At 61.2% G+C, this 18,265-nt stretch overlaps 1 protein-coding gene across 1 annotated transcript; it reads left to right on the top strand.

Annotated features, from left to right (window-relative positions):
• The first annotated feature begins 9,609 nt into the window (after positions 1-9,609).
• LOC112544881 (uncharacterized) lies at positions 9,610-16,480 on the top strand. The gene is made up of 5 exons (XM_075923138.1): positions 9,610-10,049; positions 12,574-12,619; positions 12,802-12,856; positions 13,580-13,681; positions 14,572-16,480. Exons 1-5 carry the CDS (start codon positions 9,933-9,935, stop codon positions 16,478-16,480), a joined length of 2,229 nt encoding a protein of 742 aa, XP_075779253.1. The 5' UTR covers positions 9,610-9,932.
• The last annotated feature ends 1,785 nt before the right edge of the window (positions 16,481-18,265 follow it).

An 18,265-nucleotide genomic window follows, 5' to 3' on the forward strand; every position in this document is an offset into this window, starting at 1 on the left:
GCTGGGGGGGGCAGCCGGGGGCAGGGTGCTGGGGGGGCAGCGGGGGGCAGGGTGCTGGGGGGGCAGCCGGGGGCAGGGTGCTGGGGGGCAGCCGGGGGGCAGGGTGCTGGGTTGGCTGGCACCGGAGAGCCAGCAACCGGGCACGTCCGGCGGAGCCAGCCCCAGCCTGGCGCTGTCCGGACACGGCTGGGGGGGCGCTGGGCTGGGGCAGACCCTGGGGTGGGGCAGGGATCAGGGGGCCCCCCAGCTCGTTAAGGGACACGCTCTGGGTGTTCCCCCCGGGGCGCTGAGCTCCGCCGGATGTGCCCGGTTGCTGGCTCTCCGGTGCCAGCCAGCCCAGCACCCTGCCCCCCGGCTGCCCCCCAGCACCCTGCCCCCGGCTGCCCCCCCCAGCACCCTGCCCCCCGCTGCCCCCCCAGCACCCTGCCCCCAGCTGCCCCCCCCAGCACCCTGTCCCCCGGCTGCCCCCCCAGCACCCTGCCCCCGGCTGCCCCCCAGCCGGGCTCCTAGCACGTGTGTCCCCCCCGATTCGGGACCGTCCGTGGCAACATCGGGGGGGGGGTACTGGGAGGGGGCGGCCGCTGGCTCGTTAATTCGCTTCCCCGTGAGCTGCAGACGCCCAGGCCGGACCCCAGGTGCCCAGCTGGGGCCCTGGGAGAAGAGCGGCCGGGGCGGGGGCAGGGCATTCCTTGGGGGTCCGGGCCCAAGGGCGTCAGAGGCTGCACATCGTGTCCCCGGCAAGTCCCTAGGCCGAGGGCGAAGTGCAGCCAGTGACCCATCATCCCGTTACCCATCGCCCAGGGCGTCGCCTGCCCAGATCACCAGCGCTCCCCCGGCAGACTCAGCGCCGGGGGGTCTGGGCCGTGCAGCAGATCCCCTGGGATCCGCGGACGTGAACTTGCGGCTGCTAAACGCGGTGAGGGCTGGTGAGCAACAGGCCCTCTGGCCACAGAGTGTGGGGAGGATGTTCCCCCACGTACCATCCCCCCACCCACGTCCTTCAGCCGTTACCTGGGGAGGCGAGAGGGGAGGTTGGCAGAGGTAACAGCACAGAGACCATCTAGTCTTTTCGTCCAGTGACCAAACCACAGGCTGTAAAAGATCCCAATAGAGTCCAGCTACAAAGCTGCGAGAGAACGAGTGAAGGGCAGGCGGGAGGCTGGCACTACTCTGGGGAGGGCAGAGTTAAGGGTGGTTGGATGGCATCAACATGGAGGGCAGAGCTGAAGGATGTCGGTAGCACTGCTATAGGGGGCAGAGTTAAGGGTGGTCCAGTGGTGCTGCTACATAGAGGGGTCTGAATTAAAGGTGGTGGCACCATTGTGGAAAGGGTGAAGTTACAAGTGGGCAGCTGGTGTCACTATGAGGTGGGCAGAGTTAAGGGTGTTTGGATGATGTGTCTATCAGGAGTCAGAGTTAAGGATGCCCAAGTGTCTGAACTGCGATTTACATACTTTCCCAAGTCTGGGTTTTCTTTTAACCCCACTGCAGTGGGGATCAAGCCCTGAATTCTCTGTGTTTTTAATAGGTGAGGTTTGGTAACAACAGCATCCGTGTAGGGTCTTCTCCCAGGATCCTGTTCAGGGTGAGATGGGCCGTTGTTCACCTCCCAGAGCCTGGCGGGAGATCCGCACGCACACTACCTGGAGAGAAACCTTTGCACTCGATTGTTAATGGATGACAAATAGCCCATGCAGCTGTCCCTCGGCAGGTCCCACGCCCCCCCTCACCTGCTGCCTCTGCAAAACCCTCTGCCCCACTGACGGACGCGCTCCAGGGCATGAATCCCCATCGCTTGGGTCACTCCGGCAGGTTCACACCGGCACAAGATGGCCCTGGCGTTCCCAGCCCCGGTTAAATATTGACTGAGCCCAGCCCGTGTAGCACTGGAATGGAATTTTGTAACTAATAAGTCAGTCGTAGCAAAAGGATTGGATCCAACTTAAATCCAAGATGTAGGCCTCACACAAGGCCAGGCCGCTTTGTGATCTTAGCTCCAGCTCTGTCTGATGTGAGCATGTTAAAGTGAAGGGATGGAATAGCCTAACACAGAGGCTACGTCTAGACTGGCATGATTTTCCGGAAATGCTTTTAACGGAAAAGTTTTCCGTTAAAAGCATTTTTGGAAAAGCGCGTCTAGATTGGCAGGACGCTTTTCCGGAAAAGCACTTTTTGTGGAAAAGCGTTCGTGGCCAATCTAGACGCGCTTTTCCGCAAAAAAGTCCCGATCGCCATTTTCGTCATCGGGGCTTTTTTGCGGAAAACAGTACAGTGCTGTCTACACTGGCCCTTTTGCGCAAAAGTCTTTCGGAAAAAGACTTTTGCCCGAACGGGAGCAGCATAGTATTTTTGGAAAATCACTGACGATCTTACATGAGATCATCAGTGTTCTTGCGGAAATTCAAGCAGCCAGTGTAGACAGCTGGCAAGTTTTTCCGGAAAAGCATCTGATTTTCCGGAAAAACTGGCCAGTCTAGACGCAGCCAGAGTGACGTGAGGGTTAGTAAGGCCGTGTAGCAGATAGAGAGAAGTTTAATGTTGAAAGACTTTGTAACTTTGTGAAAGTGACTAGAAGTCCCCTTTGTTCCATGCTGCAATTCTGTAAATGTATTGTTTGTGTGAATGAGAGAGAGAATGCTTTAGGAGAGATAAGTGTCAAGGCCACGGCATGCTCACATGGTCAGAGGAGAGGCAGAGGACTCAGAAGCACCAAATAATGATCAACTAAGGGTGTGTCTAGACTACAGAGATTTTTCAAAAAAAGTGCCCTTTTTCGAAAAATCTTTACCTGCGTCTAGACCGCTGCCACGCACCTTCGAAAGTAAATTGAAAGAAGGTGGCAGTTTTTCAATCATGGAAAACCTCGTTTTCCGAGGAATAACACCATTTTTCAAAAGTGCTCTTTCGAAAAAAGGCGCTATGTAATGCGAACTGTGCTTTTTCAGAAGAGCATCCAGACTGCCTGGGTGCTCTCTTTCGAAAAAGCGGCTTGCTCTTTCGAAAGTACTGGCTGTCGTCTAGACGCTCTTTTTCGAAAGAGGCTTTTTCAAAAGATACTGTCGAAAAAGCCTCTTTCGAAAGAGGCTTGCAGTCTCGACGTAGCCTTAGTGAAAGAACTCAAAAGACTAACTGGGCAGACGGACGAACCCTGAAGCTAGAGGCAAGCACCCCTTGACAGGGAACCAACCACAACTTTCACCGGAAAGACAACACCCCCGAGGGGTCATCGGCACTCTGAGATCAGATGACTGTGAGAACAACGTCTTCCCAATAAGCACATGTCCTAGGAAGATTGATTGTGATGCTGAATGACTGATTAAGGTCTGACAAGGCAAAGTGCATAGACTTGCATGGAGGGAAAGTCCTATAAAGGATGGGGTGTCTTGTATGGGTCCTCCGGTGCTGTCTTGCTAAGATCCGGACTGACATGAACGTCGCACCTGACCTATCTGGCCAATAGACTGGGTAGAGCAACAGACGGGTAACTATTCCATCAGCAGGGTGTGTGTGTGTGTGTGTGTGTGTGTGTGTGTGTGTGTGTGTGTGTGTGTGTGTGTGTGTGTGTGTGTGTGTGTGTAAATGCATATGCTACTTTGTTCTATTATCAATAAATGTGGCGTGTTGTCTTATCCCCCTGAAAAGATCCTGTGTGCTCCTTGTGAGCATAACACCGGCGGCGAGACGTTTCCAGGTGGCGAGACCAGCTGGGCAGGAACTGGCCCGTGGGGGGGTCGGGTCTGACCCACAACGTTCAGGGCAGCCTGCGGCTCCTCTCACGCCTCGTAGGTCAAAGACTGTGGCCCCCGATGTCGGTATCGGAGCAGCCGCCGCCCACCTCTCCTACAGCTGATCTGTCCCATGGCCAAAGGCCTCCCCACCCCCCTCCGTGTGACCCCTCCGCCAGGGGACCTGGGCTGCCCCTTCGGGGTGTCTGCCCTGCGGGAGAGGCTCAGGCTCGGATCCAGGTTGGAGCCCAAACCCCCCTTCCATCACACCCGGATCAGCCAGACTGAGGCCAGCGGGCGTCCTGACCCCGGTCCCAGGACCCTGCCATGGCCAGAGCCCGCATCCCTTCCCGCCCTGCCCGGAGCAGTGGGACGCAGGCCGAGCCGAGGCAGGTCTGTGCGGTGCAGGACGAACGTGCTCGCACACATGGGCGCTGGGGGAAGGCAGGGCTGGGGGAGGCAACCCCCCAACCTGCCCCCAGCCCACCCCAAGCCCCGCCCCTTCTGTCCAGACCCCACCCCCACAGGAGCCGAGCCGGCCACGCCCCCACACCACGGGGAGGTGGAGTGGTGCACGTCTCCAGCCTCCCCGGTCCTGGAGCTCGGGGGTGGGGCGCTTGGGGGCAGCAACACTCCCCCCCCCCGTACATCCACAGTCGGGTTCTGGGGGCGGAGTCTAGGGGGCCAGGCTGGCGGTTTGGGAAGGCAGAGCCTCCCCCTGCCTGTGATACCCACCGCCCCGCCGGCCCGGCCGTGTGACCCGGCCATCGCACACAGGTGCACAAAGCCGTGGGGACGCTCACGCCTGGGCTGGGGCCCACGGAGCCCACGAGGCCGGGACTGGCAGCCCCGAGCACAGAGCGCAGTGCAGCCGCACCCAGCCCCGCCTGGCCCTTCCCTCCCCCTCCTCCCGGCCACACACGCCCTGAGCCAGCACAGCCCTGCGGCTGCAGCTCAGTCACCCTGTGCACGGCTGTCCAGAGGAGAGTCCCCGCAGTGCGGGTCACAGGCTGCTGCTGTCCAAGGTGCTGGGTTCTCACAAACACACCGCCCACGGAGAAATGCTCAAGACAGGCCCAGCCTAGGGTCCAGCCGGCCTGCATCCTGCCTGGGACACTGGCCAGCAATGTTCCCTCTCATTTTTCCATACACGTGCGGAATAAAGTTTGTTCTGTGCACCGAGGCATGTGCAGATGTGCACCACCTGGAGAACCCCCTGCTGCCGGCTGTGGGCACTCTGCTCATCACTTGAATCTCTCCTGGGGGACTGCCCAAGTGCCTGGCTTCCGGAGAACACAGCCGGCCAGCACCCACTGCTGCCGGGGAAGGGGTGAGCTGCCTCGCGTAGGCAGCAGTGGGGTTACCCGGCGAAGGGGAATGTCCCCCTTGGGTAGAGATGGGCTCACGTCTGGGAGCCCCTGGCTCGCCAGTCCTCTGTGGCCATTCTGAGCAAGGCTCCAACGTTCCCCTGCTGTGACCCCTGGGAGTGTCCCCCGGGGGGCCCTGTCCCACAGGGCTCTGGGCAGGGCTGTGCCCAGGCACGAGGGGAGGAGGGCTCAGAGCAGCCCAGCGCTTGCACCCTGTGGGGAAGCCTGAGTCCCCTTGGAGGCTGCCTTCCCTCCCGCTCTCTGACACGGCCCAGGGGGTCCGGTGCCCCTCCCGCAGCCGGCCGGGGAGGGGGGCAGGCTGGGCCCCTCCTCGAGCGGGGCAGTGAGCGCTGAGCGGTGCCCACCTGGATCATGTGGCCAGGCCCCCCGAGAGCCTGCGGCCCCAGCAGGGCAGGCCTGGGTCAGATCCAGCCACCTGGGCCGCCCCCCCCCCCCCCCCCCCCGGCATCCGCTTGTGTCAGTCGGTCAGTTTCAACCTTGGGCTGACGCTGACGGGGGTTGCCACGGCGATGAGCAGGGAACCCCCAGGCCTCGTTCCACGGGCCGGTCCGACGGGTTCTGCTGCCCCCCGACACACGGGCCTGATCTAACCCAGCAGCAGCGAGGGGGGGGCTGCCTCTGCGCGAGGGAAAGGCTTTGTCACTGCAGAGAGGGATTTGGGAAACGGGGGGGGGAGAAAGTCTGGTGTTCGCCCCCCCCCCCTTTGAGAGCTGGTGTGTGGACAACTGGGCCCCGGGCTACAGGGAGGTGACACAACCAGCCAGCCAGGGGCCACCCCCCAAGGAGAGGAGACGGCTCTAAGCACCCAGCGGGGCACAGCCGGGGACAGACAATGGGGGAGCATTAAGGCGAAGGGGAAACCACTGAACAACTGGAAGCTGCTAAGAAAACCAGGGAGGGAATTCAGCCTGGCCGTGAGCCACCCGGCCTGGGGGAGGGAAAAGGAGAGCACAGGAGCGGGGGAGGGAGCTTTCCAAAGCAGGCTCTTGGGCCGGTAAGAAATCCCGTATCGGGAGGGGATCTCTGGAGTCTGCTGGGGTCAATCAGCACCCAAACATGGGGCTCTCTGGGGGTTTCAGGGCCAGGGAGTTAGCTCTTCCCCTGAGCGACTCCCCAGGGATTCGCAGGGTGCCGGGCTGGCCGGCGACTTTCCAAACAAGGAGTCCGGCTCGTTGGGCAGGAATTCCTACCCCTACCCCCGGCTCACGCTCCCTGCAGGGCAAGATCCCAAACTCCAGGGTGTTCTGGGAACCGACGGGAAACAGGCAAAGGGCATTTCTGCTGCAGCTCCCACTGGCCCGGCTGACGCTGTGAAGGGGGCAGGCTGACAGGCCCTGCTGCAGACACCCCGAAAAGGGGCGGGGGTGTGGCCCATCTCAGGCAGTAGAGCTTGCCAAGGGAGGCCGTGAAGGCAGCAAACGTGACCCCTGCATTGGGGCCCCGTTGCCCGGCCTCGCTGCTGACGGTATCGGGCAGTGCGTTTGGGAAGCCCTCCCCGAGCCAGGCCTCGTCCCTCCGAATGCTTCATGCTCTTGCGCTGATGGGGCCAAAGTGACGTCCAGGGGCAAAGGAGCCGCACGCACAACGGGAAACAAGGGCAACGGCTGCGGGGTCGCCAGGTTCGCCTGTAACGCTAAAACGGAGCAGGCCTGTGACATCGCAGAGACTAACAGCTCCACAGGGCTGCCCTGGGTGGAACCCACGTCACACACGGCTCGCCAGTGACGCCTGGGGGCTACTCGGTGCATGGGAAGAACCCGGCAGTGGCCGGCCTGTTCTCAAATGTTGGATCTCCTCCGTTGATTTTTCGGGCCCTTTTTTCTGTACAAACCCAGAACCTGCAAAGACACCTAGAAACAGACGGGTGCCCTGAAAGCCTGGGGAATAACCCTCCATCACTGGGAAGAGGCCACGCTTCCTGTCAGACACTGGTCATGGATCCGGCGAGCTGCCCCTGGAGCAAGTGACAGAATCATCCTAGAGATGGAAAGGCTGGACGGCTGCCTGACTCCTCTCCCCCCAGAACCCCTCTCTGTCTGAACACAGGGGCTCCGGCTGGGCCAGCTCACCGTGTGACGTCTGCCCTGCCTGTCCATGCAGACTCCACGGAAGACTGGAGAACTGAGCAGCATTATGACATCACAGGTAGATTTGGCCTTTACAACATCCTCTGGCAAGGAGTTCCACAGGTTGACTGGGCACTGACTGAAGTTCATTTTAAACTTGCTGCCTATTAATTTCATTTGGTGACCTCTAGTTCTTATGGTACGAGAAGAAGCAAAGAACACTTCCTTGTTTACTTTCTCAGTCATGATTTTATAGACCTTTATCCTATCCCCCCTTAGGCATCTCTTTTCCAAGCTGAGAAACGTCTGTCTTATTTCTCTCTCCTCATTCGGAAGGTGTTCCATACCCCTAACCCAGGGGTTCTCAAACGTTGTGATTCCGCGACTCCCCTCTAAGTTGATCGCGACCGCCTGGCAGGTTGGAACCCACAGTTTGAGAAACGTGGCCCTAACCTAATAATTTGTATTATCCTTTTCTCAACCTTTTCCAATGCCAATATATCTGTTCTGATCTGGTGCGACTGCATCTGTATGCAGTATTCAAGATGTGGGCGTACCATGCATTTATCTAGGCAATATGATTTCTCTGTCTCCTTCCCTATCCCTTTCCTAATGATTCCCATCATGGGGTATGCCTACACTAGCCCCCCAGTTCGAACTAGAGGACTAGTGTAGACATACCCATGTGGTTTGCTTTATCGCAGTGGTCCCCAACACGGTGCTCGCGGGCACCATGGCGTCCGTGGGGGCATTTGTGTGCGCCCGCCAAGTGCTCGGGGCTGGCCTCGCCCCAGGCACGTGGTGCATGCATGGTACCGGAGCCGGCCCCAGGAGCACCGTGGATTGGCTGCCCAGGCTCTGGGCGCGCGGTGCTTGGGGGGGGAGCGCGGCCCCGGGCGTGCGGCACTTGGGGGGGAGCGAGTGCGGTGCTTGGAGGGGGTGCGCAGTGCTTGGGGGTGGGGCGCCGCCCCCAGGCACATGGCACATGGGGGGGTCCTGCCCCTGGGCACGCGGCTATGGGGGGGCCCCACCCCCAGGCGTGCAAGTGTCCCCGCCCTCTGGCGCCCGGTGGGCGAACGGCCACGCCCCCTGGTGCCCGGCAACCTCAAATGATTGGGGACCACTGCTTTATCGGCTGTTGCTGCACATTGAGTGGATAGATTCAAAGAGCTTTCCACAGTGACTCCAAGATCTGTCTCCCACGTGGTCACAGCTAACGTGGACCCCAGCCTTTGAGACGTACTTTGGAGTTTTGCCCCCCAATGTGCGTTACTTTGCATTTATCAACACGGAATTTCATCTGCCATTCTGGGTCCCAGTTCTGTGAGGTCCTTTGTAGCTCTTTGCAGTCTACTTTGGACTCAACTACCTCGGGCAGTTTTAGAGCATCTACAGCTTTTGCCACCTCTCTGCTAACCCCTTTCTCCAGACCATTTATAAACAGCTTGAATAGGGTTGGTCCAGCACAGACCCCTGTGGGATCCCTCCAGTTACCTCTGTCCACTCTGAAAACTGCCCATTTCTTCCTACCCCTTGTTTCCTGTCTTCTAACCGGTGACCAGCCCGGGAGAGAACCGTCCCCTTATCCCAGGTCAGCTCCCTTTGCTCAAGAGCTTTTGGGGAGGGACCTTGTCAAAGGCTTCCTGACCGTCGCAGTGTGTCAGCACGCTGCCTGGCCGTCAGGGGCTTGTCCTCTTCCCCACAGGGACATGGGGAGATGGGGCAGGTAACTCGTGCTGAGGCCTGACAGGAACTCAGATACACCCCCGCGAGGAACTCATGTTCATAATGACACCCCTGAGCCAGCAGCCTCTCAGGTCACAGGGCCACGCGTGTAACTTCCACACTGCCATGGGAAGAGCCTGAAATACCTCCCCACCCCCCGCCCCACAGCAGTGTAGTGACTGTGACCTCTCGCCTTGCATGCGCCGTGGCCAGTTGATAGTCCCCCGAGGTCCACGCTCTGAGGTGCTGGTCCTGGCTCTGCTACTGTCCTGATGGGCGGCCTTGAGCAAGTCACTGCCCTGCGTGGTGCCTCAGTTTCCCCTCATCAACGCTGCCGACCTCCTTTGTAAAATGTGTTAAAAACTGCTGCTGGGAAGCGTAAGATAAGGAATGAGGATTGTTACGATCCCGTGATATGGGAGAACCTCGGCTTTATTTTATTTTATAGCCAGTCTCAGGCCCTGTTGGTTGCAAAGAGAAGTTGCAAAAGCCCCTCCAGGCTCAGACCCCAGCAGGCACATGAAGCATCCTGGAGCCGAGATGCGTTTTCTTTCCCCCCATTCTGAAGCCAATGGCATGATTTGGGGGTGGGGTGGGGGAGCTCCTGGTCTGGACTGCTGGGCTGGCAGTGCCAGGCTCATTGCTCTTCCCTCAGAGCTCCAGGGGACTCAGGTCAGGGCTGCGTCTCGCCCCAGGCCATGAGTCACAGGGTCTGTGAGTCCCCCAAGCAGGGAAAGTTCCTTTGCCCAGGGACTCGAGGGCCATAGAGACCCAGGGTTTCCCTGAGAGCCCGACAGCCTCTCTCCTGCCCTGCTCTGAGCTCAGCAGCTCAGCTCCCTTGGGGCGCTGCCCCGCCCCCTCTCCTGAGCCAATCACAGCAGTGACAGCTCACAGGCTGGGGGAGATGATGGGGGGCAGCCCCATTCTGACCTCGAGAGGCGACATCAGCGCCTGCCCGATGCCAGAGCATCAGACGGAGCCTGGCTCCTTGTTGCAGGCTTGAGCGTGTCTCTGACGCTCTGTCTGCGATGGGGGGCGTGAGTTCCCTCCTCCTCCATCTGAACTCCGCCTCCTGCCTGCCGGTCCTGAGACTCGCGCTGCTGTTTCTCGCCTTCTACGCCGCGATGAGGCTCGCCAGACCGGAGGTAAGAGGGAAGGTGGGGAGGCTGGACGCAGGAACCAGCCAGAAGGGTTTTGAAACCAGCAGGCCTGGATTGTCGACACCCAAGAGTCCTGAAAGAGCTGGCTCAGGCGGTCCATGGCCCAGGGGGGTGAATTTTTACTACATCTGGGGTTCCAGAAGGAATTCCAGGAGACTGAGAAAGGGCCAAAGTTGTGTCAATATTCAAACAAGGACAAGCGATTGACCCGGGTTTTGATAGGCCTGGTAGTCAAAAATACCGGAGAAGCTGGGCTGGGATTCTATCAGTAAAGAATTCAAGGACAGGAATATAGTTCCAGGCAATTTAAAGGGTTAATGGAAAATGGGTCCCAACAAATAAACCTGATTTCATTTTTGGCTGAGATGACACGTTTGGCCAAACCCTGACTTTTGGAAAGTGTCGTTTTTCAGAGTCCTATTTCACTAGGCGGGTGGGAAGCCCTGGGATGGGTTCCCTAGGGAGGTGGTGGAGTCTCCATCCCTAGAGGTGTTTAAGTCTCGGCTGGACCAAGCCCTGGCTGGGTTGATTGAGTTGGATTGGTCCTGCCTGGGGCAGGGGGCTGGACTCGATGCCTCCTGAGGTCTCTTCCAGCTCTATGGTTCTCTGATCCTAAGGACAGAGGGGCCCCCGGTGAACTCCCAGTCTGATCCCCGGCGTGGCACCCGCTAAACACTCCCCCAGATAATTCCCAGAGCAGGGCGATTATCGACATGCCCAGTCTTGCTTTTAAAAATGGCCTGCTATGGAGAATCCCCCGCGACCCCTGGTAAATGATTCCCATGGTTAATTACTCTGCCTGTTAAAAATCAACCCCTTGGTTCTAGTCCACTTTGTCTGGCTTCAGCTTCCGGCCCTTGGGCCATGTTGGACCTTGCTCTGCAGGGCTGAGCAGCCCAGTTGTAATTCTCCGGTCCCCTTGTGGTGTGTAAAGACTTTTAATCAGACCTCCCCGGAACCTCTTTGACCTCTTTCAGCTGCAGACCGAGCGCCTAGAGTCTCGCCCTGGAAGGCAGGTTTCCTGTCCCTTCGGGCAGTCGTACGGCTCCTCGGAGCCCTCTGCCGTTATCGACATCCGCCCTAGTGCCAGACGCCAGGGCTGGGGCAGGATTCCTGCGGCCGCTCCAGGGCCAGATGCTGACGTCAGATAACCGGCCTGCTCACTAGTGTCTATGGCTGGGCAGCAAATCTCAGGCTGCAGCAGATGGAATAGTGACCCGAGGCGGCCGGCGGGTGACTCGTGCTGGGGGCAGGGCGGTGCTACAGCGAGCCCCGGAGAGAGGATGTGGCGAACGGGGCCCATCCGAACACACCGCGTTTCCGTACCGCCCAGCGCGGAGTCACCCCCGAGCGCACTCAGCGTTGGGTGGAACCGACTGGGCTGCACATTCAACCGCTTCCCTGCGCCCCCCTCGGCTGGATGGATTCGGAGTCTGGTGGGCAGCCCTGGCTCCAGACAGATCCCCGGGACCTGCTGTTTGCCTCGCTGCATTCTCCCCCCTCATATCCCCCCCGTCCCCGTCCCCATCCCCCCCTCAGTCCCTGTCTTCTGACAGTCACTGATCCCTGCGGGTGTGTCTAGACTGCCGGCAGAGGGATGCAGAGTAGGCAGGTTGACACTGCAAACGAGGCAGGGATTTAAATATCCCATGCCTAATTTGCATAAAAATGGCCGCCGTGTTTTGCCGACTCAGCACTTTGTCGGTCTAGAGTGGAGAAAGAAAGCCTTTTCCCGCACACGGTGCTTATGCTGCAGCCGCCTCTCTCCAGCCCCATGTGATGTTGGGGGGCATCTTGCTGGTTGCTAGGCTTGGGCTGCCCCCTACTGGCTCTGGCCCTGAGCACGGCCCAGCAGGGGGGCCAGACACTGCCCTGACTGGTTCGGGGGGGGGCACAAAGGAAGTACGTGGGGGGAGGAAGAGTTAGCCTGGAGCTGGAAACATGCTGGAGCCGCCTAGGGAGGGGGCTTGGAGACGAGGGCCCCAGGCACCTGCCTTCAGGGGTCTGGGGCATCCCAGCCCCCCCCCCAATGCCACCTCACGCCTGTGCTGGGCTGTATTCTGGAAAATCAAGAACCCCCTCTCTGTTCCGCTGGCTGCTGGAGACTGTTCTGGCTGCTCCGGGGGTGCAGAATCGGGGGACCCCAACTGCGCCCTCACACCTGAGTCACAGGCCCCCTTCCAGCTGGACTCGCCCGGCCTGGCCCCGCCCCAGCCCCACTGGCCCGAAGGGTTCTCTGCCGGCTCCCTCCTGCAAGGCTTAGAAACGCCGCAGGCTCGGGCACCCGCAGTGGCAGCTTCTCCAGGCCCTGGATTGTCCGTGGCAGCCCGTGCGGTTGTGCTGGGTGCCCTGTGTCGGCTGCAGGCGGCCATGCTGGGCCCTGGTGCAGCACTTCCCACTAGGGACCACTGCCCAGGGCCCCGTGGCTCTCCCCTGGCGCAGGGCTCACTGCCCGCCCAGCCTCACTGCCTCGCTCCTGACCCGGCTGCTTTCTCTCTGCGTGTGGCAGGCCCCGCCGAGGAGGACGAGGCGCAGACCCCGACAGGCGCTGAAGGGTAAGTCCCCGACCCCCCAGCTGTGGTGGCCGACGTGGGCCCCATGCCGCACAGAGCGGGTCTGGTCCCTCCGTGCCTGGAGTGGTGCCAGGGCTCTGGTCACAGGCCGCCCCGGACCACAGGGCTCGGGAGAGCCAGGTCTCCAGGCCGCCCAGTGTCTCTCTATGTCTCACTTCTGGCAGCTTCTGGATGCAGTGAGGAGCAGCTGGAGGAGGCCTGTCAATCCCCAGGGACATGGTGAGCAAGGCCCCCCCAAAACCCTGCCTGGGCCAGGCCCCTCCTCTGGACTGGCCTCCTGCATTTCCCCCCACCCAGCCCCTCTCCGCCCTGACCGATGGGCCAGGAGAGCCGTTATCTCCTCGGGAATCGTTCCCAGGAGCCATCTCCAACCCCCCCCAGGCACCGCACAGTGGTTCATTCCCATCCTCTCGCACCATGCCGCCAATGAGAGGGGGGTAGATTGTGTGGACTGGACTGGCCCATGTTCCCTTGCCAAGGGGGGAGAAAATGCCTCGTGGGAGCAGCCCCGTGCACACAGGGGCGTGCGGCGGAGAGGCCTTTCTGGCACCGTGGGCAGGGCGAGGCCGCAGACTGTTCAGGGTGAGGGGACAGGGCAGCTTTGCGTAACGCCCCTTCCCAGCAGCATTTCAAACCGGGACCCTCATCCCTGCAGCAGAAAGCAGAGGTGGCTCCATTACTTGGTAGCGGTAGTAGGCCGTTATCCTCGATGCTAACACTCTGCTGTCGCAGGGACAGGAGCCATGCTGCCAGCAGGGTACGTGCTCACCTTGTCGGCACTAGCCCGGGCTCACCTCCCAGTCCAGCCACCCCCTCGCCAGCACCAGCCAGGCTCGACTCCACCTCCCTGCGGAAGGGGCAGGAGACTTTCAGAGCCGCCCCTGGATAAGTGCGGGTCTGCGGCCGGGCCTGCCCTCAGCGCTCTGCTCTCTCTGTCCCCAGCTGCCACGTGCCGCTGGAGACGCTCACCCTGGCTCACGGCCTCCGGCTCGTGGAGGAGAGGATCCAGGACGTGGCCAGGCACCTGGAGGAAGTGCTGATACCGTAAGGCAATGCAGGGGGGCACCAGACTCAGGGCTGCTGGGGGGACGGTGGGGGAGCGAATGCAGAGGGGAGGGGGCAGGGAAAACCAGACACTCCCGGATCCTAAGATAGCAGGGAAAAGCCCCTAAGAGGCTTTCGCTTCCCCGGCCAGGGACCCCTGAGGGCCCATCCGCAGTGCAAGGCAAAGACACAGGCGAGGGCTGGGAGCGGATCCAACCCGTCCGCACAGCAACGTCCCCGGCAGGCGGCTGTCTGGAGCCGTCCCCTGCTCCCCGCGACAGAAACCGACCGCGCGGCAGCCCGAGGGGGTGTCTGCCTCACCGCACTGGCAGGGGAGGTGGCCGGGCGGGCTAGGCACGCCACAGGCTGCCTCTGGAGGAAGAGCCCAGCGCCGGGAAGGGATGGCAGGCCGGCCCAGCTGGGCAGGAGCAGGCTGGGCAGAGAAAGCCAGGGAGCTGGTGACAGAGAGGGGCTGCTAGGAACAGCAGCACATCCCATGACACCCCAGCCATGGCGCATCAGCTGGGGTCGAACCCAGGACGTTCAGGCCCATCGCACAGACCTCCCCCGAGGGAGAAACTCCATTGACTGGTAGCAGTAGTAGGTTGTGTGTGTGTGTGTGTGTGTGTCTCTCACACACACACACACACACACACTTTTTATTAGCCAATCTTTCTATTAGAATCGCGCGAGGCCCCCAGCCACGCTAGGCCCGTGTGCTAGGGGCTGTACGTGTGCCTGCGGGGAAGGTTATAGACCCAGTGCTGCCACTTCCCCTCTCAGCGCTGTTACCCAGCTGATTGCCGTGGGGCAGCGTGTGGGGCGCCACCCCCCTGAGCCCCCTCCACCCACACGCCGCCTCCCCTCTGCCCATCTGCTCTCTCCCGCAGGCCCAGCGTGAGCACGCTCGCCGGGAGCTCGCTCTCCTCTTCCTCCTGGGACTCCAGCTCCTCCGTCCCCTGCGGTTCCAGCTGCATTGCCCTGCGCGAAGCCTCCCAGCGCTGGTCGCTGTCCCTCTGCCGCGCGGGGGAGACCGTGTCTGTCGTGGGCTGGGAAGGCCCCTCGCGTCCAACCCCACCCCCGCCTCTCCCCAGGCCTCGTGTCCCGAGCCGGCGAGACCGTCCGGAGCAGCCCGCGGGTCGGGCCCAGCCGTCGGCCCCTGCCTTCGACTCCAGCCTCCGCCACGAGCACCTGGCGAGCCAGCCGGGAGCGCTCACCCTGTCCACGGAGTCGCTGGCCCAGGTGGCCCCCAGCCGCCCCGCTGGGCCCCCGCCGGAGGGACACCCCGCGGTGATGTTCGTCCCGAGCAGGGTGCCCCGCCCGGGCCGTGCTGCGTGGGAGGAGCCGGACCGTCCTGCGTGGGAGGAGCTGGACCGTCCTGCCCGCACAGGGAGAACCCAGCAAGAGCAGGACTTCCCAGCCCCCCGGAAGCCCCCCAGGCCTCTCCTGCCTCCAGCACCACAACCCCCCACCCCGGGGCAGCCAGTGCTGGGGGGGCGGGACACCGAGCAGCCGTGGGACTTACTCCCAGCTCCGCCCACCCGTGGATTTCCAGCACAGCTCCCCCCGCCCCCGAGAGCCGACTCTAGACCCCGACGCGGCCAAGGGAGCCAGGAGCCCTGTGTCTGCCCCACGGGGCCCCCGCCCCCAAAGGCCCCCAGGGCTGTGCCAGCCCCTGACCCCAGCCCGGCCAGGCGCGTGTCCACGGTGGCGGCCAAGTTGCAGGGCCACGTGGCCCAGAAATGCCTGGAGATCCAAAGAAAGGCGTTTCCGCGGCTGGTGGGCGAGTCGCACAGAAGCGCCGCCTTTCCCGGAGAGCCCATCCTGGCCTGGCCGCCCCAGCCCCCTGGAGAGCCGGGGGAGGGCGGGGCGGCAGCATCCCCAGCGAGGGGGCGGGCCCCAGCCCCCCCTCTCAGCCCCCCCGGAAGGCGAATGCAGCTCGCCACGCGATGGGGGCTGCCCCCCCCGGCCCCAGAGCCGCCGGCAAAGCCGCCTCCCCCCGTCCCAGCCCGGAGAGCTGGCCCGGAGCCCGGAGAGATGGAGACCGATCTCCTGCTGGCCACGCAGGAGCGGGGGAGGCCCGACGCCCCGTGGAAGGCCCGGGGGGGCAGCCGGGCCCCGGGGCCCCCGCCCTGCGCCTGGAGGCCCCGGGTCGAGGTGGTTCTCCGCCGCGGGGAGCTGCGCTTCCTGCGGAGAGACACCAGGAAGCGGCTGGAGCTCCACCTGGTCAAGCTGCAGGTGCAGCAGAGATGGGGGCTGCCCCGGAGGGTGCAGGATTCCCGGGGGGAGTTCACGGCGCCCGTCCCGGGGCAGAGCGGCCGGCTGTCTCCTCCGCACGGCGGGGGCGTGGCGCCGGATCTCTCGCCGCCCTCCTGGAAGGCTCAGTCCGGTCACCGGCCTGCCGGGGCCCCCGCCGAGAGGGGGATGGAGGCACCGGCCCTGCCCGCGGACACAAGGCGGCAGCTGGCCCGGTTGTACTCCCGGAAGTATCCGGGGGCCGCGAGAGGGGGGGAACCCCCAGCCCATCGCCCAGCGTGGCAGACCCAGGGGCAAAGCGCCGGCTCCTCGGGCTCCCGGCGCCCCCCAACGCCGGGGACGGGCGGCAGCGATGGCGCGGCAGGCGGCCGGGCGAGCCCCGAGCCCTGTGACCTGCGGGCGGGGGCGGCTCCGACATCGCCCCCTCCGGGGCCCGACGGGACAGAGCAGACGCTCACGGCGACTCTCCACGTCCCCCGGAGCGCGGCCGGTGTAGCGAGCAAAACACTAACTTCTCAGAATTTGCTACTTTGGGTGCACTGAGCATGCGCACCCGAACTGAGCAAACTCAGTGTCCCTCGCTGTAGCCGCTGCCCACTCTCTGCCCTCACTGCCTCCTCAGATTTGCTTCCTCCTCTTCGGAGGTGTTTAAAATGATGAAGGGGAGCAAATTGCAGGGGGGGTAGTGTCTGGTTCTGAGCATGGGGCAGAAATTTACCGGCTGGAGGCATCAATCTTCTTTTTTTAGCTGCAGAAGAGGGGCAAAATTTGAAAAATCGGGGGGGTGGGGGGTGGTAGCCTTGGTTAACCCCGGGCTGGGGGACACTGCCAGACCCTGTGCACGGAGAAAACCCCCGTTTAGGGAGGGGGAGAGGTGGGAACAGTCACCCAGCAGGACAAGCCACCTGATGTCCTTGAAAATATCAGTTTTCCAGGGGCAAAGTCTTTTTTTTTCTTTATTTTCCCTGGACGCTGCCTGTCAGCCCCCGAGCAGGGGGCGGGCTCCTGGGCTTGAGTTCTTAAAGGCACAGGCCTCCCAATTCCTAGACGGTCAATGCTTAGACACCACCATTCCTCTGTATGTGTACAAGTGTGAAATATTCTACATACAGTTCCTGTCTCAAACTCTGCCTCTCACTTTTTTAGTATTTAATAGTTTTCTCTTTGTTTCTCTATCAGAAGTCACTGCATCTCCTTTCTCTTGTGTACTATGCTGATATGCTAAAGTCCCTCCCATCCACACCCTCTCCTGTACTGCAATCCCCTGACCCATGGCAGATCCCACACCTGTCCCCCAAACTCCCCCTAGCAAGCACCCCTCATGCACCCAAACTCCGTCCCAGATCCTCATCACCAAACATGGGCAAGTATCGGAGGGGTAGCCGTGTTAGTCTGAATATGAAGAATCGTTGAGGAGTCCTGTGGCACTATCTTCAGTTCATCTATAAGGTGCCACAGGACTCCTCGCCAACATGGCCAAGTGAAATTTTAGTGATTCCTCCCGTAGTCAATGGGGACATGGGTCAGAGAACTCAGAGCAGGGGGCTCCAACATTTTGAAAGTGCAATCCAATATGTACCTTATATATAAATACCCTTTTCCCGCTTCCTTCTTACCCCTTCTCCAAGTCCCAGATCCTGCTCCCTCTATCCTCCCTCTCTTGCCCATCCTCAGTCTCTTTCATCAGCCTGGGACAGACGGTTGGGTGCACATGCTCTGGTCTTTGCTTAAGGGATCTGGAGTGTGAGAAGGGCTCTGATCAGCTCTTGGAGCATGCATTTACTGTGGTATTCTAGGTGCAGGCTTTGGCAGGGTATTTGGATGCATGGGTGCTCAGAGCAATGATAAGGGCTTGGATACAGGACTGGGTTCATGCCAGGGGTAGGAGTTAGTGATGTATGCTCCATTTTGTCACTGCTGGTGACTCCTAGATGGTGGTGGAGTGTGCCTAAGGCAAGCTCACCCATGGCCTTGCCCTGTAACACTACCTAAAGCAGCAAGAAAACTCCATCCCTGGTCCTGTGTTGAAAGGATACAGAATGGTATATGTTGAACCCTGACATCAGCACCCCTCTTTTTCCTCCCCTGCCATGCACACAAAGCAGCAGACTCCCAGGCGTGGTATCAGCTGCAAGGCAAAGTGCAGGACATCCACAGCAGTGGGGGGAGGGGCATTTAAGTGCTGGCACTTGATATCCTCTTGCCCACACCAGTCATGATCACCTGACAGAGGATACAAGATCTACCAGTATATCCCTATCTACTGGTTGGTGACCACTGCCTCATAGCGACTGTCTGTCCAGGGTCAATGTGTCATATCATAAGAAC

This window comes from Pelodiscus sinensis, chromosome 3 (genome assembly GCF_049634645.1).
Source record: "Pelodiscus sinensis isolate JC-2024 chromosome 3, ASM4963464v1, whole genome shotgun sequence".
Classification (NCBI taxonomy): Eukaryota; Metazoa; Chordata; order Testudines; family Trionychidae; genus Pelodiscus; species Pelodiscus sinensis.